Source organism: Capra hircus, chromosome 3 (assembly GCF_001704415.2).
Source record: "Capra hircus breed San Clemente chromosome 3, ASM170441v1, whole genome shotgun sequence".
Lineage (NCBI taxonomy): Eukaryota > Metazoa > Chordata > Mammalia > Artiodactyla > Bovidae > Capra > Capra hircus.
This window is the reverse complement of record NC_030810.1, coordinates 100588873-100614859: the sequence shown is the minus strand read 5'-3', so window position 1 is coordinate 100614859 and position 25987 is coordinate 100588873. Positions and strand designations below refer to the sequence as shown.

The window sequence follows — 25987 nt, the reverse complement described above, 5'->3', positions numbered from 1 at the left end:
TCCATAAATAACCTATATATTTTTTTATTTTAACGGAAATAGATTTCATTGTAAAATAAAACATCAACCAGAAAAGCATAAAGTCTCAGGTAAGGTTATTGATAGTGTGGACTTGATGCTTATATACCAAGGGAAAAGCGCTGGCAGAGCAGATGCTGAAGACGAGAGACAGAAGAGAGCGGGCATACCTGCTGCCAGGAGAGGCCGAAGAAGATGAGAGAGAAGAGGTTCAGAACTTTCAGAGCTTACTGTCCAAGGGCCTTGACTCCCTTTGTAAAGGGGATGTCTTCTGCTGAGAGTGATGGGGGAGTAGAGGAAAGTGTGATGAAGTAGTTGCTGCAAGGAAATGATGAGAGGGCTGCTGATAATGGGAAATAGTCATTTTGTGGAGGCTCACATTTTAGTGAGATAGACTGGGTTTTGATCTTGGCTCTCACCCTTAATTAACTGTCTTTGCTCAAATGACTTAACTTTTCTGAAACTGACAAGTCCAGATGAAAAAACTGAAAAGGTAGGTGGTTGAGAACCAATCCATGCTTGCAGTTTAGCTGGGCAAGTGTGGGTTAAAAAGGAGCTAGAGAGATAAAAATCATTGGAAAGATAGTGGTTTAAATGATAGGTTAAGAGGCTTTTGCTCATTAGAGACAGAAGCAAAGAAAAGAAGCTATCAGTAAAAAATAGAGTTCAAAGAAGTAATTTCACATGTTTCCCTGTACTACAAAAGTAACATCCTGAAACATTTTCAAACATTCATAAAAGCAACACCTTCCCCTCAAATCTGCGTTTCTATAGTCCAGAAATAAACGTTGTTGTTTAGGTGCTAAGTTGTGTACAACTCTTGTGGCCCCATGGACTGTAGGCTGCCCACCAGGCTCCTCTGTCCATGGGATTTCACAGGCAAGAACACTGTAGAGGGTTGCCATTTCCTTCTCCATGGGATCTTCCTGACCAAGGGATCGAACCCACAGCTCCTGCACTGGAAAGCAGATTCTTTACCACTGAGCCCCCCTGGGAAGGCCTTTCACCCCTGTCTTGCCAGTCCTTGTATGAAGCTAGGAAACAATTAGGTATAATTAAACATTTCAGTGTCCCAGGTGGCGCTAGCAGTAAAGAACGCACCTGCCAATGCAGGAGATATAAGAGATGAGAGTTCAATCCCTGGGTCGTGAATATTGCCTGGAGGGCATGGCAACTGCTCCAGTATTCTCGCCTAGAGAATCCCACAGACAGAGGAGCCTGGCAGGCTACAGTCCATAGGGTCGCAAAGAGTCAGACACGACTGAAGTGACTTAGCATACATGCATGCTATGCAGCAGGCCTTAGGAGTAGAAACTGGTTTTAACCTTACAGGCTACTTTTGTTTTATCAATAGGTTACAAAGTCAGAGCCAAAACCAGACTGTACCGGCAAAATCCAGGATGGTGGACGAAATAGGCTAAAAGGTCACTGCTTCCCTTGCCTTCATTCATCTCTGTGTTTCCACACTAACCCCTGAGAGCTGAAGGACTCTGCTCTGATTGATCTGTGTTTGTTTTGAAAGTACCTGGTATTTGGCAGAGATGCTTTGCAGCTGTACTTTGAGAGAAATACAGTGATTAACCGCCCCCAAAATAGCTCTGACTTGACCGCAGCAGGTGGATGGAACCTGGAGGTGTTAGAGCGTTACTTTTGCTTCTTAACACCATGCTAAGATCTCCACCCAAAGTGGGTGTCTGCAGTCTAACAGGCATGATTTATGCTGTGTGCAACAGAGAGTGGAAGACTGGCCATGCCCTGGCTGCCCCTGAAAATCCCCTTCTCTTTCCTAGAGCCCTGAATAAATGTCTGCCTCCTAGGCCTTAAAACTCCCTTACTCCCCTCCCTTTGGGAAGAAGGTGCTTTTAGAACCCCTGTCCTCTGGCCATTGCATAAAACCCTATTTTGCTTGCACCAAACTCAGTTTCATTATTAGCTGCTTGAACTTTAGCAGGAAAGAAGTCCTTGAATAGCCCGGGAGGAACTTGGTTCAGCGAAGAAGTCTCTACACAAGAAGAGAGATTCATGTCTAATTTGATCACAAGAGCATGGTGGTCTTTACCCCCTTAAAAACTGAAGATTCCCAAGAGTTTTTGTTTATGTAAATTACATATACATTGATATTTACTATGTTAGAAATTAAAATAGAAATTTTAAAAATATTAATCCTGGTAGAAATAGCAACCATAAACATATTACATGTTAACATAGTTCAGTTTCTATGAAAAATAACTACATTCTCCAAAACAAAAATGTAATGAAAAGGGAAAACTTTTGCATTTTTGCAAGTCTCTTTAACAGATGATAGCTGGATTCTCATATCTGTGTCTGCATTCAATTTGTTGGAAAATGTTGTTTTGATTGACATACATAAAGAAAACATGACTTTTCAAATATGTTGTTACAAAAGGGAGGAATATTTCAAAATGCTTTTTCAGATAACTGGATATTCTTTCTTGTAACTATACCAAATCTTGATACACAATCGTTTTGATTTTTATTTATTTTTGTCTGTGCTGGGTCTTCATGGCTTTGCATAAGTTTTCTCTCAGAGAAGGCAATGGCACCCCACTCCAGTACTCTTGCCTGGAAAATCCCATGGACAGAGGAGCCTGGTAGGCTGCAGTCCATGGGGTCGCTAAGAGTCGGACACGACTGAGAGACTTCACGTTCAATTTTCACTGTCATGCATTGAAGAAGGAAATGGCAACCCACTCCAATATTCTTTCTGGAGACTCCCAGGGACAGAGGAGTCTGTTGGGCTGCATCTGTGGGGTTGCACAGAGTTGGACACAACTGAAGCGACTCAGCAGCAGCAGCAGCTTCTCGTGTTGGGGAGGGCTCTAGGCACGCAGGCTTCAGTTGCTGCAGCAGGCAGTCTCAGTAGTTGTGATGCAGGAGCTTAGCTTGCTCTGCAGCAGGTGGAATTTTCCTGGACCAAGGACAGAACCTATGTTTCCTGCATTGGAAGGTGGATTCTTATCCTCTGTGCCACTGTTACCGAGTCCAAGCTCGTTGACTGAGAGGCTGACCGAGAAGTGCTTCAAAATAACCATCTTGTCAGGGCCTGGAAGCCAAGTTCTTTTATGGATCAGAGACAGGGGGAGGTGAAGAAACAAAGTAAAAAGACCATTTCAGTTCATTTCACTCACTCAATCGTGTCCGACTCTTTGCAACCCCATGGACTGCAGCACATCAGGCTTCCTTGTCCATCACCAACTCCTGGAGCTTATATAGACTCATGCTCATTAAGTCAGTGATGCCATCCAACCATCTCAACCTCTGTCATCCCTTCTCCTCCTGCCTTCAATCTTTCCCAACATCAGGGTCTTTTCCAATGAGTCAGTTCTTCACATTAGGTGGCCAAGCTATTGGAGCTTCAGCTTTAGCATCACTCCTTCAAATGAATATTCAGGACTGGTTTCATTTAGGATTGACTGGTTTGATCTTCTTGCAGTCCAAGGGACTGTCAAGAGTCTTCTCCAACACCACAGTTCAAAAGCATCAATTCTTCAGGGCTCAGCTTTCTTTATAGTCCAACTCTCACATCCATACATGACTACTGGAAAAACCATAGCTTTGACTAACAGACCTTTGTTGGCAAAGTACTGTTCGGCTTTTAATATGCTGTCTAGGTTGGTCATAGCTTTTCTTCAAAGGAGCAAGTGTCTTTTAATTTCATGGCTGCACTCACCATCTGCAGCGATTTTGGAGCCCAAGAAAATAAAGTCTCTCACTGTTTCCATTGTTTCCCCACCTATTTGCCATGACGTGGTGGGACCAGATGACATGATCTTAGCTTTCTGAATGTTGAGTTTTAAGCCAACTTTTTCACTCTTCTCTTTCACTTTCATCAAGAGGCTCTTTAGTTCTTGGCTTTCTGCCATAAGGGTGGTGTTATCTGCATATCTGAGGTTATCGATATTTCTCCCGCAAACAGGATTCCAGATTGTGCTTCATCCAGCCTGACATTTCGCATGATGTACTCTGCATAGAAGTTAAATAATCAGGGTGACAATATACAGTCTTGATGTACTCCTTTCCCGATTTGGAACCAGTCTGTTCTGTGTCCAGTTCTAATGGTTGCTTCTTGACCTGCATACAGATTTCTCAGGAGGCAGGTCAGGTTTGGTATTCCCATCTTTTTAAGAATTTTCCACAGTTTGTTGTGATCCACTCAGTCAAAGATTTTGGCATAGTCAATAAAGCAGAAGTAGATGTTTCTCTCGGAGAAGGCAATGGCACCCCACTCCAGTACTCTTGCCTGGAAAATCCCATGGATGGAGGAGCCTGGTGGGCTGCAGTCCATGGGGTCACTAAGAGTCGGGCACGACTGAGCAACTTCACTTTCACTTTTCACTTTCATGCATTGGAGAAGGAAATGGCAACCCACTCCAGTGTTCTTGCCTGGAGAATCCCAGGGACGGGAGAGTCTGGTGGGCTGCTGTCTCTGGGGTTGCACAGAGTTGGACACAACTGAAGCGACTTAGCAGCAGCAGCAGCAGCAGCAGCAGCAGCAGATGTTTCTCTGGAACTCTGTTGCTTTTTCGATAATCCAACGATGTTGACAATTTGATCTCTGGTTCCTCTGCCTTTTCTAAATCCAGCTTGAACATCTAGAAGTTCATGGTTCACATACTGTTGAAGCCTGGCTTGGAGAATTTGGAGCATTGCTTTGCTAGTGTGTGAGATGAGTGCAATTATGCGTAGTTAGAACATTCTTTGGCATTGCCTTTCTTTGGGATTGGAATGAAAACTGACCTCTTCTAGTCCTGTGGCCACTGCTGAGTTTTCCAAATTTGCTGGCATATTGAGTGCATCACTCTCACAGCATCATCTTTTAGGATTTGAAATAGCTCAACTGGAATTCCATCACCCCCACTAGCTTTGTTTGTATTCATGCTTCCTAAGGCCCACTTGACTTCGCATTCCAGGATGTCTTGCTCTAGGAGAGTTGTCATGCCATCTGGATCTGGATCATGAAGATCTTTTTTGTATAGTTCTTCCATGTATTCTTGCCACCTCTTCTTAATATCTTCTTCTTCTGTTAGATCCATACCATTTCTGTCCTTTATTGTGCCCATCTTTGCATGAAAATTTCCCTAGGTATCTCTAATTTTCTTGAAGAGATCTCTAGTCTTTCCCATTCTATTGTTTTCCTCTATTTCTTTGCATTGATCACTGCGGAAGGTTTTCTTATCTCTCCTTGCTATTCTTTGGAATGCTACATTCAGATGGGTATATCTTTCCTTTTCTCCTGTGCCTTTAACTTCTCTTCTTTTCTCAGCTGTTTGTAAGGCCTCCTCAGACAACCATTTTGCCTTTTTGCACTTTTTTTTTCTTGGAGATGGTCTTGATCACTGCCCCTTGTACAATGTCAGGAACCTCAGTCCATCTTCTTCAAGCACTCTATCAGATCTAATCCCTTGTCTCCTAGAATGGCAAGCCTGGGGCAGAGGGATGTGTTAGTTTCACTTCCTTAAGACCCTTCACAGGTGGGCAGGGTCAAGCTATCTCCCAGTGAACCAGACACCCTAGCCCAAAGGTCAGGTGGAAGGGGCTGGGCAGGTCTCCCTGAGGCATTTGCCTATGCCTATCATAACAAAAGCAGCAATATAAGAATTAAAGTCACAGAAGCAAATCCAGTATGGATTCAAAATTAACCCTTCCAGTTGGTTATACCACCAGGGAAATTCAATATACAGTAGTCTTTAAAATGCCAGTCACCACGTGGGATCCCAAACCATATTAGTATACTTTTTGTAATCTGTTACATCTGAATCCATTGCTTTTCTCTCTTTTTTTTTTTTTGCATTTGAAATGGATCATTTGGAGAATATTGATTCACTGTATAATGCAGAGCTTCCTAATGTTCACGCATTACAACACACAACTTTGATACGTAATAGGTACGTATTAATATCACCCATCTAAAATATTTTGAGAATGTCAAGTTCACTGTAGCACATACAAGTTTTCCAAAATTTAAAATTTCACCTGAGAACTCAAATTTCATCACGGACAACAAAAACTGTCAGTTGTTTTCCTTGAAGTGAGGCTTACATCATTTACTTTTGAGAAAGTGTTTGCCAAATTCTCAAGTCTGAATAACCACGATTTGTCTGGCAGCTATTCTACTTTTTGGCTGCACTGGGTCTTCGTTGCTGCTCCAGCTTTTCTTGAGTGGTAAGCAGGGGGGATGTTCTGTAGTTGTGGTGCGCAAGCCTCTTTCTCATTGCTGGGACTTCTCTCGTTGCAGAGCATGGGCTCCAGGGCTTCAACAGTTGTGGCATGTGGGCTTAGACGGGGCAGGTTCCGATTCCTAGAGTGCAGGCTCGATAGTCGAGGCACAAGGCTTAGTTGCTTCACAGCATGTGGGATCTTCTCAGAGCAGGGGTCAAACCCATGCCGCATGTAATGGCAGGCAGATTCTTTACCTCTGAGCCACCAGGGAAGCCCCTGGCATTATTCTTTTAAGTAACAATGTTACATTATTAAAAAAAAAAAAAAAGCGGCTAGTTCATCTCACAAGTCAAACAACTGCACAAGTGCCGTTCCTCAAGTCCATCATTGCACCCCAGGATGCAGCCACACGCTCTATGTAGCTCCCACTTTCCCTCAGACATGCTCAAGATGTGGACTCAAGGGCTGAGGTTTAGGGACTTCCCTGGTGGTCCAATGGTTAAGAATCTGCCTGCCAATGCAATCTGTCACAACTAGAGAAAGCCCGTGAGCAGCAACAAAGACCCATCACAGCCAAAAGAAATAAGTATTTTAAAAAGGGTCCGAGGTCAGGGCGGTGGCCAGGAGGAGCTACCCCGCGTCTGAGGCCAGTGGTGGCCTGGGGGAGACACCCCGCATCCGAGATCAGGGGCGGCCAGGAGAAGCCACCTTGCGCCCGAGGCCAGGGGCGGTGACCTTGAGGAGCCACCCCGAGCCTGAGGCCAGGGCCGGCGGCCGGGAGGGGCAACCCGAGGATTGATCTCCCCAGGTCATTAGGTGCCCAATATGCTACTGGAGATCAGTGGGGAAATAACTCCAGAAAGAATGAAGGGATGGAGCCAAAGCAAAAACAATACCCAGTTGTGGATGTGACTGGTGATAGAAGCAAGATCCGATGCTGTAAAGAGCAATATTTCATAGGTCCATGAATCAAGGCAAATTGGAAGTGGTCAAACAGGAGATGGCAAGAGTGAACATCAACGTTCTAGGAATCAGTGAACTAAAATGGACTGGAATGGGTGAATTTAACTCAGATGACCATTACATCTACTACTGCGGGCCGGAATCCCTCAGAAGAAACAGAGTAGCCATCATGGTCAACAAAAGAGTCCGAAACGCAGTACTTGGACGCAATCTCAGAAACGACAGAATGATCTCTGTTCGTCTCCAAGGCAAACCATTCAGTATCACAGTTATCCAAGTCTATGCCCCAACCAGTAATGCTGAAGAAGCTGAAGTTGAACGGTTTTATGAAGACCTACAAGATCTTTTAGAAGTAACACCCAAAAAAGATGTCCTTTTCATTATAGGGGACTGGAATGCAAAAGTAGGAAGTCAAGAAACACCTGGAGTAACAGGCAAATTTGGCCTTGGAATGCGGAATGAAGCAGGGCAAAGACTAATAGAGTTTTGCCAAGAGAACGCACCAGTCATAGCAAACACCCTCTTCCAACAACACAAGAGAAGACTCTACACATGGACATCACCAGATGGTCAACACCAAAATCAAAATCAGATGGATTATATTCTTTGCAGTCAAAGATGGAGAAGCCCTATACAGTCAACAAAAACAAGACCAGGAGTTGACTGTGGCTCAGATCATGAACTCCTTATTGCCAAATTCAGACTTAAATTGAAGAAAGTAGGGAAAACTGCTAGACCATTCAGGTATGACCTAAATCAAATCCCTTATGATTATACAGTGGAAGTGAGAAATAGATTTAAGGGGCTAGATCTGATAGATAGAGTGCCTGATGAACTATGGAATGAGGTTCCTGACATTGTATAGGAGACAGGGATCAAGACCATCCCCATGGAAAAGAAATCCAAAAAAGCAAAATGGCTGTCTGGGGAGGCCTTACAAATAGCTGTGAAAAGAAGAGAGATGAAAAGCAAAGGAGAAAAGGAAAGATATAAGCATCTGAATGCAGAGTTCCAAAGAATAGCAAGAAGAGATAAGAAAGCCTTCTTCAGTGATCAATGCAAAGAAATAGAGGAAAACAACAGAATGGGAAAGACTAGAGATCTCTTCAAGAAAATTAGAGATACCAAGGGAACATTTCATGCAAAGATGGGCTCAATAAAGGACAGAAATGGTCTGGACCTAACAGAAGCAGAAGATATTAAGAAGAGGTGGCAAGAATACACAGAAAAACTGTACAAAAAAGATCTTCACGACCCAGATAATCATGATGATGTGATCACTAATCTAGAGCCAGACATCTTGGAAAGTGAAGTCAAGTGGGCCTTAGAAAGTATCATTACGAACAAAGCTAGTGGAGGTGATGGAATTCCAGTGCAGCTGTTTCAAATCCTGAAAGATGATGCTGTGAGAGTGATGCACTCAATATGCCAGCAAGTTTGGAAAACTCAGCAGTGGCCACGGGACTAGAAAAGGTCAGTTTTCATTCCAATTCCAAAGAAAGGCAATGCAAAAGAATGCTCAAACTACCGCACAATTGCATTCATCTCACATGCTAGCAAAGTAATGTTTAAAATTCTCCAAGCCAGACTTCAGCAATACGTGAACCGTGAACTCCCTGATGTTCAAGCTGGTTTTAGAAAAGGCAGAGGAACCAGAGATCAAATTGCCAACATCTGCTGGATCATGGAAAAAGCAAGAGAGTTCCAGAAAAACATCTATTTCTGCTTTATTGACTATGCCAAAGCCTTTGACTGTGTGGATGACAAGAAACTGGAAAATTCTGAAAGAGATGGGCATACCAGACTACCTAACCTGTCTCTTGAGAAATCTGTATGCAGGTCAGGAAGCAACAGTTAGAATTGGACATGGAACAACTGACTGGTTCCAAATAGGAAAAGGACTACATCAGGGCTGTATATTGTCACCCTGCTTATTTAACTTATATGCAGAGTACATCATGAGAAACGCTGGGCTGAAAGAAACACAAGCTGGAATCAAGATTGCCTGGAGAAATATTAATAACCTCAGATATGGAGATGACACCACCCTTATGGCAGAAAGTGAAGAGGAGCTAAAAAGCCTCTTGATGAAAGTGAAAGAGGAGAGCGAAAAAGTTGGCTTAAAGCTCAACATTCAGAAAACGAAGATCATGGCATCTGGTCCTATCACTTCATGGGAAATAGTTGGGGAAACAGTAGAGACAGTGTCAGACTTTATTTTTTTGGGCTCCAAAATCACTGCAGATGGTGACTGCAGCCATGAAACTAAAAGACGCTTACTCCTTGGAAGAAAAGTTATGACCAACCTAGATAGTATATTCAAAAGCAGAGACATTACTTTGCCGACTAAGGTCCCTCTTGTCAAGGCTATGGTTTTTCCTGTGGTCATGTATGGATGTGAGAGTTGGACTGTGAAGAAGGCTGAGCACCAAAAAATTGATGCTTTTGAACTGTGGTGTTGGAGAAGACTCTTGAGAGTCCCTTGGACTGCAAGGAGATCCAACCAGTCCATTCTGAAGGAGATCAACCCTGGGATTTCTTTGAAAGGAATGATGCTAAAGCTGAAACTCCAGTACTTTGGCCACTTCATGCTAAGAAGTGTTGACTCATTGGAAAAGACTCTGATGCTGGGAGAGATTGGGGGCAGGAGGAGAAGGGGACAGCAGAGGATGAGATGGCTGGATGGCATCACCGACTCGATGGACGTGAACCTGAATGAACTCTGGGAGATGGTGATGGACAGGGAAGCCTGGTGTGCTGCGATTCATGGGGTCGCAAAGAGTCGGACACGACTGAGCGACTGAACTGAACTGAACTGAGATTTAATACAATTCATGATTTTACTGCTTCATCAAGGACAGTTTTTGTGTTTTTTTTCAATATAGGGGTGTGTGGACTGCCACTGTCTTAGATTCGTGCTAAGCCACCAAAAGTTTTACCCCCACTGCTTCAGCATCATTGCAAGTATCATCATCATGGAAGAGAAGAAAAACATCCTAACACAATATTAATGATGATAATAGTTTTGACCTCACAAACTCCCTAAAATAGTCTTGGGGACTCTTAGAGGCTCACAGACCACACTGTCAGCACCATCACTGTAAGTAAGTTACCTGCCTCTCTGGCTTTCAGTTTCCTTATCTAGAAACTAGGATCAGTGATGCTACAGCTACCTTACAGGGTTGTGGAAGCTGAATGATACAAAAGTGTGAAGCATTTAGAATAGTCTCTGGCACACTGTGTCACACAAGCATCTGCTAATATAATCATATATTCAGTATCATTGAGTGTTTTTCCAAAATTAAAATTTATTGACAGTGTGTAATATTCTACAACGATGTAACCTAATTTTTGGATATCATGTTGTTTCCATTCTTTCAACATCCCTGTACATATCTGTGTCATTTCTCTGGTTAAATTCCTGAAATGGAGTTGCCCAGAGTACACGTATTTTTCACAGTACTGCTGGAAAGCATACATGGACCATCAAAGTGGGAGAGCTGAGAAAAAGAGGGGTCCATGGGCCGAGTATCTGAATCAGCCGGGGGCATCTCTTAAGGTAGACGTGTTGCCATAAATAAGGAAGAATGAACTGTGATGATGATCTCTGAAATGGAAGAGGCCAAGGTGTTGGTTGAGTCATCCTCATGAACACTGAAGTCACTCAGCTGGCATGCAGAGGGCCAGAGATGGGACACAGGGCCCATCACAACTAGATGCGCAGACTCTGCCAAAACGTGATTTGGCTGGAAAACTATCCCCAGACTCAGGAAAGCCAAAAAGACCATCATCTTTAAAACCAACACCTATAAAAGGCTGCCACATCCTAGATGATGAGCCATTTCTCTCAAGTAAATATGTGATTCAAAAAAATGCTAGTGTCCTGCTCAACTTACACATTTTCAAACTCACTATTCAGAAACGGCACACATCCAATACGAACATAATGTAAGCACAGGGTAGGCTTTCTAGCTCGATTTTGTGGAACCTTGTTTACATTCAAGCATTAAAGTCTGACTTCAGGATACTGCAAATTAACTTCATAGAATCTTGGCCCAGGCAGAAGCAGCACCACAGTGAAAGGAGGGGTTTTTTCCCCCAATAAATAATATAACAAGTGGCTTTCCATATTACAAAATTGAAATTGGATCCCTAAAAAAAAAAAAAGAAATTTGATCCTTATCTCACTGTATACTGAGACAGAATAAGGAATTTCTATGTGAAAGGCAAAACCATAGAACTTTCAGGAAAAAAAAAGAATATCTTTCTGACCTATGGAAGAGTTTACTGGACACAAGAAACACTAACTTTGAAAGAAAAGATTAAGAAATCTGACATTAAATTTAAAAGTTTTGGTCACTAAAGGGTACCTTTTGAAAACTGAAAAGAGATTCCCTGGTGGTCCAGTGGTTAGGGCTCAGTGGGCCTAACTAGAATATTACTAATACCTTGTCACGTACCTAGCCTTCTTGAACCCACTTCTTCACATTCTCCTCAGAACTTTTATCCTGAATCTCACATTATTTTTTCCCTTCATGTCTTCTCATATACATAAAGTGTCTTAACAAGAATGTTTAGTTTTAATGTGTTTGAGCTTTATAAAAAATAGTTTTAGGGCATTCCCTGGCAGCCCTAACTCAGTAGAGCTCCCAGGGCCTAGGTTCAATCCCTGGTTGAGGAACTAAGATCCCTTAAGCAAGCACTATGTGCCAAAAAGAACAGTGAAAAGACAAGTCATAAATTTGACATACTTATAACAACATATAACCAATAATGATTTAATACTAAGAATAAAGAACTTCTATAAAACATCAATACAAAGTTAACTCAAGGACTTCCCTGGTGGTACAGTGGATAAGAATCTGCCTGCCAATGCAAGGGACATGGGTTTAGTCCTTGGCCCGGGAAGATTCCACATGCTGCAGGGCAACTAATGCCTGGATGTCACAGTTACTGAAACCCTCGAGCCTAGATTCTGTGCTCTGCAACAGAAGCTGTTGCCGTGAGCAGCCTGCACACCGCAACTAGAGAAAGCCCCTGCATGGCAATGAAGACCCAGCCCACCAAAAAAAATGAACTCAAGAGAAAAATGAACAAAAAATATGAAGAAATATTTCACAAAAATGGAACTACAAAGACCTATTTTTTTTAAAAAAGGATAATTAACCTCATTAGTAATTAGAGAAACACAAATTAAGATCACAATGATTATCGTTTTATCCTCACTGGACTGGCAGAAATTAAGAACTTGTAACGGTCCCAAGGGCTGGAAAGGGATGAGTTTAATAGGAATTCTTAGACTGCAGGAAGGAGTGCAAATCCATTCAGCCACTTTGAAAAAGAATTCATCATTATCCTGTGAAGTATCCTAAAGAAATTCCTGCCTTTTTTTTTTTTCCCCCACAACAGGTTTGCTGCCAGGACACAGGTGTCGTGAAAACCAAAATGGGAAAGAAGACCCACACCAACATCGTTGTCACTGGGCACGCAGATTCAGGGAAGTCTACCACGACTGGCCATCTGATCTACAAATGTGGCGGGATCGACAAGAGAACAATTGAAAAGTTCGAGAAGGAGGCTGCCGAGATGGGAAAGGGCTCCTTCAAATACGCCTGGGTCTTGGAGAAGCTGAAAGCTGAGAGCGTGGTATCACCACTGATATCTCCCTGTGGAAATCTGAGACCAGCAAGTACTATGTTACCATCATTGATGCCCCAGGACACAAGAGACTTCGTCAAAAACGTGATTACAGGCACGTCCCAGGCTGACTGTGCTGTCCTGATTGCTGCCGCTGATGTTGGTGAATTTGAAGCCGTATCTCCAAGAACAGGCAGACCCGTGAGCACGCCCTTCTGGCTCACACCCTGGGTGTGAAACAACTAATTGTTGGTGTTAACAAAATGGATTCCACTGAGCCACCCTATAGCCAGAAGAGATACGAGGAAATTGTTAAGGAAGTCAGCACCTACATTAAGAAAATTGGCCACAACCCCGACACAGTAGTGTTTGTGCCAGTTTCTGGCTGGAATGGTGACAACATGCTGGAGCCAAGTGCTAACATGCCATGGTTCAAGGGATGGAGAGTCACCTGTAAGGACGGCAATGCCAGTGGAACCACCCTGCTTGAAGCTCTGGATTGCATCCTGCCACCAACTCGCCCAACTGACAAACCCTTGCGTTTGCCTCTCCAGGATGTCTATAAAATTGGTGGTATTGGTACTGTCCCTGTGGGGCGTGTGGAGACTGGTGTTCTCAGACCTGGCATGGTGGTCACCTTTGCTGCAGTCAATGTAACAATGGAGGTGAAGTCTGTAGAAATGCACCATGAAGCACTGAGTGAAGCCCTTCCTGGGGACAGTGTGGGCTTCAATGTCAAGAACGTGTCTGTCAAAGATGTCCTTCGTGGCAATGTGGCTGGTGACAGCAAAAATGACCCACCAATGGAAGCTGCTGGCTTCACAGCTCAGGTGATTGTTTTGGACCATCCAGGCCAGACCAGTGTTGGATATGCACGTGTGCTGGACTGTCACACAGCTCACGTTGCTTGCAAGTTTGCTCAGCTGAAGAAGATTGATCATCGTTCTGGGAAAAAGCTGCAAGATGGCCCTAAATTCTTGAAATCTGGTGATGCTGCCATCGTTGATATGGTTCCTGGCAAGCCCATGTGTCAAGAGCTTCTCTGACTATCCTCCCCTGGGCCGTTTTGCTGTGTGTGACATGAGACAGACTGTCGCTGTGGGTGTCATCAAAGCAGTGGACAAGAAGGCAGCTGGAGCTGCCAAGGTCACCAAGTCTGCCCAGAAAACTCAGAAGCCTAAATGAATATTATCCCCCAAATCTGCCACCCGTCCTAATCAGTGGTGGAAGAACAGTCTCAGAACTGTCTCAGTTGGCCATTTAATAGTAAAAGACTGGCTAACGATAACAATGCATCGTAAAACCTTCAGAAGGAAAGGAGAATGTTTTTGTGGACCATATGTTTTGTGTGTGGCAGTTTAAGTTATTAGTTTTTAAAATCAGTACTTTTTAATGAAAACAACTTGACCAAAAATCTGTCACAGAATTCGAGACCCATTAAAGAGTTTAATGAGAAAAAAAAAAATAGAAATTCCTGTATGGGCGCATCAGGAGATGTGTACAAAAAACACTGAGATCCTGTTGATACTAGAAAAATAACTAGAGGCAATGCGCGATCCATCTACAGGAAAATGGTGAGATTGCACAACATCCCCAGAATACATAACATCCGTGAAAAATGAATACGCAGCCACTAAGTGCAGCAACTTTGAAGAACCTAAGAAACAAATTGGTTGTTAGAAACCATGTTCTGCAAGTCTCAGAGTACAGGACATTTTTGAGGGGAAGGGCCTCAACACACAGCTTGTGGCATCTTAGTTCCCTGACAGGGGACTGAACCCAGGCCCTAGCAGTGAAAGAACCAAGTCCTAACCACTGGACCACCTGCCAAGGAACGCTCAAACACATTAAACATTCTTGTCAAGACTCTATGTATATGAGAAGACATGAAGGGAAAAAAGTAATGTGAGATTCAGGATAAAAGTTCCGAGGAGGATGTGAAGAAGTGGGTTCCAGAAGGCTAGGTATGTGACTAGGTGTTAGTAATATTCTAGCTTTTACATTAAGCAATTTCAGATATGTTAATTTCTTTACATCTTACTTTATATATAGGTTAAGTATTTTATGTGTAAAATATTTTTTCAAATATAATATAATAAAGGGAGATTATATGAATTGTGTATTCTATTTCATGCCCCACAGGATTTTGTGGAAACAAGATGAATCATGTTTCTCCTTCACAGACTTCCACCTTGTGAAAGGTCTCCAAGATCCCTGATATGTGGTATTCTGACTTTTCCACCTGTCTCCTGCTGTTTGCCGGCCCAACTAGTCTTTAAGCGACAAAATGCCTCCACGCCATCAGCACACGCTATTCCTACTGAATGGAAACATCACCATCTTGTTTGCTGGCTGATGAACTTCTGGCCCCATTAAATGAGGGTTCAAATGTTGCCTTTGGGAATCTTCCCAGAGGCTACAAGGCTGTGGCCCTCTCTCCTCACTTCCACAGTGTCTTGTTCAGGCCTCTCTTTGGGCACTTGTTAGACATGGGTAACTGCTCATTTATAGGCTGACCCTTTCCTAGATGCTGAATCCTCAATGGCCAGTCCTGGCTTCTCTTCTCTGGGGGCCCAGTGCCTCACACAAATGGCTTTCAGTAAAGTTCTTCCTAAGGAAGGACTGTCCTGGGTGGAGATGAGTGGAAGGGGAATGGTCACAGGCAAAGTTACCAGTGTTTGAAGCAAAAAAGCAAGAAAAAAGTTGCCAAGCTTTATTTAGGCCGCAGTGGTTACAGACAACACTTCCGACCCTTCCCCCCACCCCACCCGGCTTGGGCCCCTGACCGGCTCGTCCCCTCCCTCCAGTCTCACTTCTTGTCCTCCTCCTTCTTGTCCTTCTTGCCGTCTTTGGTGGCCTGGGAGGCCAGGGAGCCCATAGCATTTCGAATGGCCTCGTTGTTGGGATCCACGCCCGGAAGGTTCTCCAAGACACTCTGGAGGAATTCGGGGTCCTGCATCACGTCATAATCATCCTCCTCCTGAAAAGGGGGCAGTGTCAGCCCGGTGACGGGGGCTGGCTGCAGAGCAAGCCCACGTGGAAGACGGGAGCGCACCGCCACACGAGCCCCTCTCCCCACTTGACTGGCCAAGGACAGGAAGGAGGGTTTAGGAAAATACCCAGTGCCTATTCATAGCATGCTGGAGCAGGAAAAGGCAAGTGTTCTTGCCTGGAGAATCCCCACGGACAAAGGAGCCTGGCGGGCTACAGTCTACAACGTCACAGAGCCAGACACAACTGAGCAACTTAAGCACATACACAGTATGAGCTTAAAACACTTATTCTATTTTTGTTGTTGTTGCATAGGCATGGCTTTCCAGATCTTAGTTCACTGACCAGGGATTGAACCCTGGGCCTCCAGCAGTAAAAGCCCTAAGTCCTAACCACTGGACCACCAGGGAAGTCCCCCAAACATTAAAGTACCGATCAATTAGAGGAGAAGCCTGAGACACTGCTTTCTGAGCTCAAAAGATAAAAACAGATGCCATGACCTTTAGGTTTCCTGCTATTAGACATCCACTCCCCGCTTTTGTTTTCCTGGAGCCTCTTTTTACCCTCCTGGAAGATGGCATCACTGAGAAGTGTCCAGACTGCTCCCACCAGCAAGGAAGGGAAATTACAGACACTTAAGACATTTCTCCACTCTGGCCACATTCTCCTTAGCAAGGTTTACCCACGAGAAACATTACCTCCATGGGTTTCTTTCCTTCTGCTCTAGAAAGAGCTCATCTATGAAACCCTGAGACAGGAACGGTTCCAGCCCTAGCAGGCTGAGGATCTCAACACAGGGGACTTTAAGGCTGATGGCGGCATGGAGCCATCGCCGGCCCTCACCTTGGTGGGCTCAGATGTGTCCATGGCTGAGCTGGCGTCCATGTCAGCTGACTCTGCCTGGCCAAACTCTGAGGAAGGAAGGTCAGTTTGCTCAGCTCCATTTCTTCCTGCAGCGTCTCTGCTGCGGCACGCCCACCCAGGCCCTGGCTCACCTGCACCCTGGAGGGACATCTGCATGGCGTAAGCAATCTGCTCCTCCTCAGTCATACTGCTTAGGTCAGGGAGCCCCGTGCGGCCAAACTCCTGCTGGCTGATGGTCATCTTCAGCAGGGCATCGTCCGAGTCTAGGAAAAGGAAGACAGCGGCAGGGTGGAACTGTGCCCACCCCCAAGCCCACGTGTTTCCACACCGCCAGAACCCCAGCCCCATCTACACCAGCCCTTCACAGAGCACCCCACAGTCCCGGGACTTCAGATTCCACCTCTTTCACCTTCAGTCCCGGTCGTGGCAATCCCAGCCTCAGCGGCAGAGGCGGCAGCTGCCCGCCGTGCCTCTTCCTCTTGCCGCTGCCGCTGCTCTTCCATAGACACACGCAGGGCCTGGCCAAAGGTGAGGGAAGTCAGACATTCTCCGGCCCTTAGTCCCCTGGGGCGCTGGGGAGGGCAGCTGAGGGTGGGGACGGACTGCAAAGGGGCAGCTTCTGGTTTATACCCGTGGGGAAGCAGCTGGAAAGATGACAGATGACACAGGGGAAAAGGATGGGCTTGGGAGAAACCTGGGGTTTCGTGGGGAGAAGCGAAGACGAGAGTCTGACAGTGGTGCCCCTAGAGATCAGACAGAATGATGGGGAAGAGGGACCTAGAGGGGGTCTGGGAAAACAAGCAAGGGTCCTTAGGACTGTCTAGCCCTAGAGAAGCTAGATGCTGTGTGAGAAGGATCAAGGACACCTGAGCTCTCCTGGAGGTCAGTGTTTGCTCACCAGGGCCAGCTCAGGATCAGCGCTGGGATCCACTCCAAATTCAAAGTCACTGGCACCAAGACCCAGCATGGCACCACCTTCCCCAGCCAGAATGGGCGAGCTGATGAGGGCATCGGCCAAGCTGGGCCCAGGAGGCACTGTCACCAGGTGAGAACCGGTTCCGTCTTTGCCGTTCAACGTGTTTACAAAAGCGGTCAGCTTTTCTGTGTTCACCTCCTGGGGAGAGAAAAACCCGGGAGGCTCTCCTTCCCGCCCTGCCCCCATTCTCTGCCCCTAGCTCCTGTCTGCAGCCCCTCAACCCCATACAGACACTCCTCTAGGCAAAGACTGTTCTCTATTTACGATCAAAGCAGTCACTGGCCCCCAACCAGCCCTTACTCACCTCTTCCCCCAAATTGATAATGTCAACATTTACTTTCCCTTACTCACCTCTTCCCCAAAATTGATAATGTCAACATTTACTTTCTCCTTCTTGAGGCGTTTAGCCAGTTTCACCAGCTAGGAAGAAGGGGAGAGAAATGAGGAAGTCTGTTCCATACCACGAGGGAAGGTGACACACATCGCAAGCTTACCACTCCAAGGGCCCGGCAGAAACTGAATTCTGCACAACCTCCTTCCCCCGAACTGATGGACCCAGTGCTCCTTCCTGGCTCTCCCAAGAGCCAACAGAAGCCCCCTCCCAAACATGTGGTGCCCAAACTCCCCGGCTGTCACTTGGACTCACATCCTTCTCATTGTCCTCCACAGGGCTTCCCACAAAGGCAATGATTCGCATCTTGTGATTCTTGCCCTGCCGGTGCTTCAGGGCCAGCTTCAAAAGGAAGAGGGAGTTCTTGAATCAGCCACAGGAATCCCCCAGCTCTTTCCTATCACTCTCTTTCTTACGGCTTCCATATACTGTGAGCCTACCATCACACTCGCACCAGATCTAAACCCCTCCCCCTCCCTTCCCTTCTATCTGTGCCTCTCTGTGGATAAGGAAGAGGGGTTAATTCTCCATTCTAGGGCCTTCCCCTTCAAGATCCTCACCGATCATCCCACTATATCCTTTCCACTCCTTTCTCTACATCATCTCTCTTCCCTGGTGCTGCTTCTCACTCCAAGAGTCTGGGGGGAAATGAGTAAGGATGGAGGCAGAATCCCAGAGCAAGGAGGAACCACCAGAGGGACCCAGCAGGACTTACATGGGCCACGCGGATGCCAGTGCAGAAGGTGATTTTGCCCTTGGGCTGGACAGTGTGAAGCTTAGACAGGATGCGGCCAGTGTCTGGGGTGAGTGTGGTCAGCACTTCACAGTCACTGGAATGGGGAGGAAGCATGTCTGTGATTTCAGGGTAGGACAACTGCCTCCAAACTGTGCTCAACTCATCTTTTCTTTAGAGACTGTGATGATAACTGTTATCTCTATTTTTCCTAAATAAACATCTACTGTTTAGAGAGCAGATCTTCCAAGTTCTCATTACAAGGAATAACTTTTAACTATGTAAGACATGGATATTAATTAAACTTACTGTGGTGATCACTTTGCGATACACACATTATCGAATCATTATACCTTCAACTGACACAATGTTACATGTCAATGACATAAAACTAGAGAATAACTGGAGAAAACTAGAGAAAAATCTCTAATGTGTGGATATGAAACACAGAAAATAAGAAGGGGGTGATTTTGAGAGAAGCTGGCCTCTTCCAGTATTTCCCCCAACCTCTCTCATGCCATCTTCCTCTCAGGGCCCTGAGAATTCTCTACAATAGCTGGATGCTCCTTCTTCTCTCTCGTATCTTCATTTTTAGACTCATTTTCTGGCGAATAACATGAATGCTGGGATGGGCAGTCACTCACTTGAGGATTATCAGTTCCCGAAACAAATTACTTTGGGGGTAACACGGTGTGTGACATGCCCTGGGAAGCTGGCCCCAAACCCCTTTTTATTGTCTTTAAAATACGGTGAGGACTGCCCTGGTGGCACGGTGGCTGACCGTCCACCTGCCAAGGCAGGGGACACAGGTTCAATTCCCGGTCCAGGAGGACTCCACGTGCCTCAGAGCAGCCAGACCTGTGCGCCCCAACCACTGAGCCCGTGTGCCTAGAGCCTGGCTCCACAGCAAGGGGCGTGCTGCTTTTATTCATATGAGTAGTGCAGAAGGTAGTCTAGGAAGGTGACGGGCAAAAGCAGCCTCAAGGAATCCACGAAAAGGCAGCCCCAGGCACCGCAGCGGGCCACAGACAGGAACCGCTCCGCCTCCCCCGCACGCCCTCCCGCTCTGCGCCACCTACTTGGCCAGTGTGATGAGGCCCACGTTGTTCTCGGGGTTGCTGCGGGTCTTGGAGTGGCAGACTATATTGACAGCATCCTGCTGGGCCTGCAGCCGGGTGGGTAGGAAGTCCCCGTTCCGCATGTACTCACTGTTGTCCACGCTGCCAGGTTGGGGGTGAAGCAGGAGAGACAGGCCACACTGTGAGACCTGTCTGAGACATTCCCTCCAGGTCCAGAAACCGCCCCCCCGCGACAACTCTCCCACGAGGGGTGCCACGGCATACGGCAGTGGCTCTCAGTCTTTGTGGAACAGAGGATCAGCTGCAACTTTTTTTTTTTAATATACACATGACCAAGCCCTCATCTAGACTTACTGACTCAAAATAACAAAAGGCAAAAAACCTTTTTAAATCTCCACAAGTAATTGTGTAAGTACCCAAGGCTGTGATCTACTAATGTACCATGTCCACCTTTTTATAAGCTGCCTTAAGCGTTATCAATCACGGTCGTGGAGAAACACGCTATCTGCTATTAAAATAGGAGTATTCTAAGGCAGGAAATCAACAGAGCAACTGAAAAATATTTATGAAATAACACACACTTGGCACACTGAGTGCAGGAAAGTGCAATCTAAATTATCTGGTTAAATGTTCAACAGCTTTGACAGCTGGACTGAACTGCAAAAATGAGGTTTCATAGATCTGGGGGTCTCACGTATTCTATCCCTATATTTTTCACAATCTGTAAGAATCCAAATAACATGGAATACAAGTGCCAGGTTCCTGGAGACCAAAAGAAGACAGGGAAGTGAGAAAGTTATCTACACCCCAGAAGAGAATGAATTCTTGACGAACTGAGTTCTGTCAAAACACTGAAAGCAAGCAGCATACTGAGAGACAGCTCATCTCTACTGGCAAGCTAAACGGGCTTGGAGGCGATTTTTTCTTTAGTATCCTTCGCCAGGCAATAAACACAAACCAAAAATGATGGAGAGGTAATTAAGAAACTACTGTAAGACAAGTAGAAAGGGTTGGAAGGGTAGTGTTCAGGCAGGTTCAAATCCCTACTCTACTACTTACTAGTTCTATGATCCTAAGGAAGCTACTGAATTTCTCTAACGTCCAGTTACCTCATCTGTAAAATGGGCTTTATTATACCTACCTGGATAGTGCTGGCTATGAGGATTAAACTCATGGAAAGTACTTAGCACAATGCCTAACAGTAAGCATGATACACAGACTAGTTCTTACAGACGAAACTCAATCCATATAAAGGAGGTCAAGGGCGGACTTTACTGACCATGCTATATTCTTTTTTCCCTGATACACTGTTTCCAACTACTCTCCCAACAGGGAAATAACTGCCTTCCTTGCTTCAAATACAGTGGTAGCTAAATATATGAAACAATGGAAGCTTTGAGGATCATCCAGCTGCAATAGCTACTAAGTACAAAGGCTGTGGGCAAGACCAGCAGATGGATGAAGGCTGGAAGAAAGATGTCAGAGGAAGCCCTGGGAGGTGGGGGATGGGGGGCGGCTGAGAGGGAGGAAGAACCTGCTGTGCAGAACACGACAGCGGTCCTCCTGCTGTCACGAGTGCATCAGAACCACTTTGAGGGTGACGGTGCTGGCACTGTTAAAAACACAGATGCTTGCACACCTACGTGTGCACCCCTAAAAAAATGCAGTTTGCTTTTCCCAACATTGAACTTTATACAGACAGGATAATACATGCATTTCCTGTGACTACTTTCACTCAACAGTAATTTTTCCCAATAAAATTTTATATCAAAATAAGGGCTGACAAAATTATCCAGCTATTCCATAAAATTTCATTAAAAATAAGAATACAGATGCCTAAGCTTCCCTGGCTGGGAGTCTGAGCCACCAGACCAAGCAGAAACAAATATATACACCTTTCTGAGGGCCAGCAAAGCATGAAAAAAGAAGTGGCTTTCACTGCTCTTCTATGGCTAGGCTGTTACAACAGGGTGCCAGTGCATCACTCTGGACCTAACCTTTCCTCCCATACCCCAAGCCAGATCAGCATTCTTAAATCCCATTTTGTATATAGCTCTGGCTCCACTGGCCTCAGAACGTTTTCAGTAGTCCTCCATTGAAGGGTAAAGGGCAGAATTCAGCCTCCTCAACCCGACATCTGTGCTCTTCTACCTGGCTGCATGCCCTTTTCTCCAAAAAAGGGAACCACCTTCAACCAACAACCTAATAATGAAGTCACACTGGTCCATTTTCTACTCCCTAAACAAGCCTTGAGAATGTACACTTCAGCAGCTTTCCTTATGCCCTTCTCCTTACATGTAATGGCCTCTCCTTAACATTTGTCTAAGTCCCTTCAAGGACCCTCTTAAATTCTTTCCTGAGGACTTCTTAAGCATCATGGCAACTAATAGATGCAGAGTGCTGCAGTTTACAGAGCACCACGACACACACTGCCTACCCGTGCTATGAGAAGAGTAGATGTTACTCTTATATTCTTATTTTATAGCTAAAGTGAGAGATTTACTACATTCTCAAGAACATGCGGCTGGAAAGTACCCCAAACACAGGATTTTGGATTCCAAATCCTGTCCTCTTTCTACTCTTAACTTGCTTTCTTCCAGAGGCTGCCATATTTAGCAAATGAAAATACAGGGCTCCCAGAATTCCCTGGTGACAGAGTGGTAAAGAGTTCGCCTGCCAATGCAGAGAACGTGGGTTCGATCCCTGGTCTGGGAAGATCCCACATGCTACACAGCAGCTAAGCCCGAGTGAGCTGCAACTACTGAGCCTGTGTGCCACAACTACTGAAGCTCCGGCGCCTAGAGCCTGTGTTCCACAGCAACCAGAACCCTGCAAACCCTCACCACAAAAAACAGTAGCCCCGGGTCCCAGCAACTATAGAAAGCCCAGGCAAAAGCAGTGAAGACCCGACACAGCCAAAAACAAATAAAGAAGAGAAAATACAGGACTCCCAGTTAAATCTGAATTTCAGACAAACAACAGTAACTTTCTAGTGAAAGTATGTCCCATGCAATATGTGGGACATACACATGGCCATTTTGATATTAAAAATAATTGTTTATCTGAAATTTAAATTTTACTGGGCATCCTATGTGCTATCTGGCAACAGTATCTACCCAGCAAAAAGAAAACCCTTAGGTGTCTGTTCCATGCAACTGGGGATTTGTGTGTGTTTGTGTACTATTCTGTTTTCATTCTAGGCTCACACTTAGAAGAAACTCTTGAAACCTTGCAAAAGTGTGGTCCTCAGTTTTAACAGCTAGCCAAGTCAGACTGATGAGAGCTCACTGGATAAGTGCCGAAGCGTCTTTGAGTCTGATAATCCTGAGTTTAAACCTAGGCTCCACCACTTAACCTGCTGTGTGATTCTGTCATTTAAAACTGCCGAGACGCGGTATCCTCATCTGTAAAAGGGAGGGAGTATTGTGAGGCTTAAGTGAGATGAAGCAAATTAAATGCCTAACATTTAGAAGGTAGCTTAGTAAAGAATCTGCCTGCAGTACAGGAAATCCGCATTCGTTCCCAGGGTCGGGAAGATCCTCTAGAGAAGGAAATGGCAAACCACTTCAGGATTCTTGCCTGGAAAATCCCAGGGCCAGAGGAGCCCAGCGGGCTAGAGTCCATGGAATCGCCAAGAGTCCGACACGACTTAGCGATTAAGCCACAAACACTTATAAAGTACTCTTGTAGTGCCTTTGACGGTAACACCAGGAAAAGCAAAGGAGTCAGCGACAAGTGAGTGGGGCCAGGAAGGGAGCTGAAACTCTCTTCCTAACACCCATCATTGTGAAAAGGAGAGAGGAAGGCAGAGGACTAGCACGGTGAGTCCGAGAAGCAGGACTCTAGCTAAAGACAGATGTAGGCTGATCTAGAGAAGACGACGCTGTAATGGAGAAAAATAGCAGGGCCGGTCAACGACTGTCCGCGGACTGAGGGTTAAGGGGGTACCTCGGGCCCGTCCGTCGGGAACTACCTCTGGGGCCCCAGGATGACTCAGGGAGTCGCTGGAGCTCCTTTCCTCCCGGCCCAAGGCCTCATCTCTTCCACCAGGCCCCCTCGCCCACCCCAGGCCCGCCCGGCCTCCGAGCTACAGGCGCCCCCGACCCAGTCCCGCTGCCCAAGGGGGCCCGAGGTGGCTCCTCACCAAACCATAGTGCTTTCCAACACCATCGTGCCTCCTTCCTCCCTCCCCGACCGGTTCTCTTAGACCACTAAACAACAACTCCTCCAATTGGCCCGGCGCGCACCACCAATCACTGACCTCGGTTGGGCCAGCTGATTCCGCCTTCATCCCCGTGTTGCTTTCTGGGAGTTGTAGGCGCCCCCAGAAAGAAAAAAAAAAAAAAAAGTGGGAGCTGTTTGGGGCGGAGGGAGGGGCCAAGTAACACAAAAAAGAGGGCCACACCTCCACCTGCCCTGCCATTCAGGTATTCTGGTGGCGTTCCTTGCAGAGAAGAGGTAAGAAAAAACGTGAAGGAACTTCTGAAAGTGCTGAGGCTATGTCTATTCCAGCATCATCGTTTTTAAAAACTGATGGGATGACTACTGACTACTGACTTTCCAGCTCCCCCGGTTCCCCATGGCACTTTGTTCATCAAACTACTAAGCACTTATACCTCTGAATTGCATTTGTTTGTATATCTGTCTTTCCCATTTCATTAAGGGCAAAAGAAAGTGAGTGTTAGTCGCTCAGTCGTGTCCCCCCTCTTTGAGACTCCATGGATTGTAGCCCGCCAGGCTTCTCTGTCCGTGGAATTCTCCAGGCAAGAATTCTGGAGTGGGTGGCAATTTCCTTCTGCAGGGGATCTTCCCCAACCCAGGGATCGGACCGATCTCCTGCACTGCAGGCAGGTTCTTTACCGTCTGAGTCACCAGGGAAGTCCCCATTAAGGGCAAGAGAAGTGTCAATCTCTGCTATCCCTAAGTCCACTACAAAGCCTGACATATGGTAGGAAGGCAGAAAAAAGTTTGATGAATCAATAATTTTAACTAATCTCCCAAAGAATGGGAGACAACCTAGTCAATCACTTTTGCTTTTTAATCAAGTCACATTTTAGCGACTTCCCTGGCATTCTAGTGGCTAAGACTGTGCTCCCAGTGCAGGGGGCCCCAGGTTCAATCCCTGGTTAGGGAACTAGATCCCACATGCCACAACTAAGACCCAGTGCAGCACCCCCCAAAAAAAGAATTACATTTTAAAATGTCTTAGGGATTTCCCTAGTGGTACAGTGATTAAGACTCTGCACTTTCAGTGGAGAGGCTATGGGCTCATACCCTGGTGGGGTAACTAAGATCCCACATCTGTCATGGTATGGCCAAAAAATAAAAATAAAATTATTTTAATTAAAAATGCCTTGGCTGGAAATTCCCTGACAGTTCAATGGTTAGGACTCTGCACTGCCACTGCAGAGAGCACTAGTTTGTTCCTTGGTCAGGGAACTAAGATCCTGCATGCCTTGGCCTGGCTATAAATAAATAAATGCCTTGGCTTACCTACACACACACTCCAAAGAAAAACTGGAAATTCCAGGTGTCTATTTTGGAGGAAGTGGGGGAAGGAGCAGAGGACCCAGACATGACTACAGAGATGGTAGATGGAGATGCCAAGTGTGTTGGGCTCCAAAATCACTGCAGATGGTGATTGCAGCCATGAAATTAAAAGACACTTACTCCTTGGAAGAAAAGTTATGACCAACCTAGACAGTATATTCAAAAGCAGAGACATTACTTTGCCGACTAAGGTCCGTCTAGTCAAGGCTATGGTTTTTCCAGTGGTCATGTATGGATGTGAGAGTTGGACTATGAAGAAGGCTGAGCACCGAAGAATTGATGCTTTTGAACTGTGGTGTTGGAGAAGACTCTTGAGAGTCTCTTGGACTGCAAGGAGATCCAACCAGTCCATTCTGAAGGAGATCAACCCTGGGATTTCTTTAGAAGGAATGATGCTAAAGCTGAAGCTCCAATACTTTGGCCACCTCATGCGCAGAGTTGACTCAATGGAAAAGACTCTAATGCTGGGAGGGATTGGGGGCAGGAGGAGAAGGGGAAGACAGAGGATGAGATGGCTGGATGGCATCACGGACTCGAAGGACGTGAGTCTGAGTTAACTCCAGGAGTTGGTGATGGACAGGGAGCCCTGGCGTGCTGCGATTCAT

The 25987-nt window shown here is 45.7% G+C and overlaps 1 protein-coding gene and 1 pseudogene across 2 annotated transcripts; one reads left to right on the top strand and one right to left on the bottom strand.

Moving 5' to 3' along the window:
* Nucleotides 12607–14240, top strand: LOC102173351 (annotated as a pseudogene).
* Nucleotides 15481–24082, bottom strand: PSMD4 (proteasome 26S subunit, non-ATPase 4). 2 transcript variants are annotated; one of them, XM_005677612.3, is made up of 10 exons: nt 23977–24082; nt 19833–19973; nt 18736–18850; nt 18276–18362; nt 17981–18049; nt 17552–17767; nt 17054–17171; nt 16785–16916; nt 16633–16700; nt 15481–15778 (listed from the first exon to the last, which is right to left on the bottom strand). In XM_005677612.3, the coding sequence occupies exons 1-10, from the start codon at nt 24000–24002 to the stop codon at nt 15608–15610; spliced, it is 1143 nt and encodes a 380-aa protein (XP_005677669.2). In that variant the 5' UTR covers nt 24003–24082; the 3' UTR covers nt 15481–15607. The 2 variants fall into 2 exon arrangements, with proteins under 2 accessions (XP_005677669.2, XP_005677670.2); XM_005677613.3 differs by having other exon boundaries at nt 17063–17171.

Coding starts and splice junctions, on each gene's coding strand:
- PSMD4 (XM_005677612.3), bottom strand. CDS start 24,002: ATGGTGTTGGAAAGCACTATGGTTTG. Junction 18,363..18,735: donor CTGGCATCCGCGTGGCCCAT/GTAAGTCCTGCT, acceptor TTCCTTTTGAAG/CTGGCCCTGAAGCACCGGCA. Junction 15,779..16,632: donor ACACATCTGAGCCCACCAAG/GTGAGGGCCGGC, acceptor CCCCCTTTTCAG/GAGGAGGATGATTATGACGT.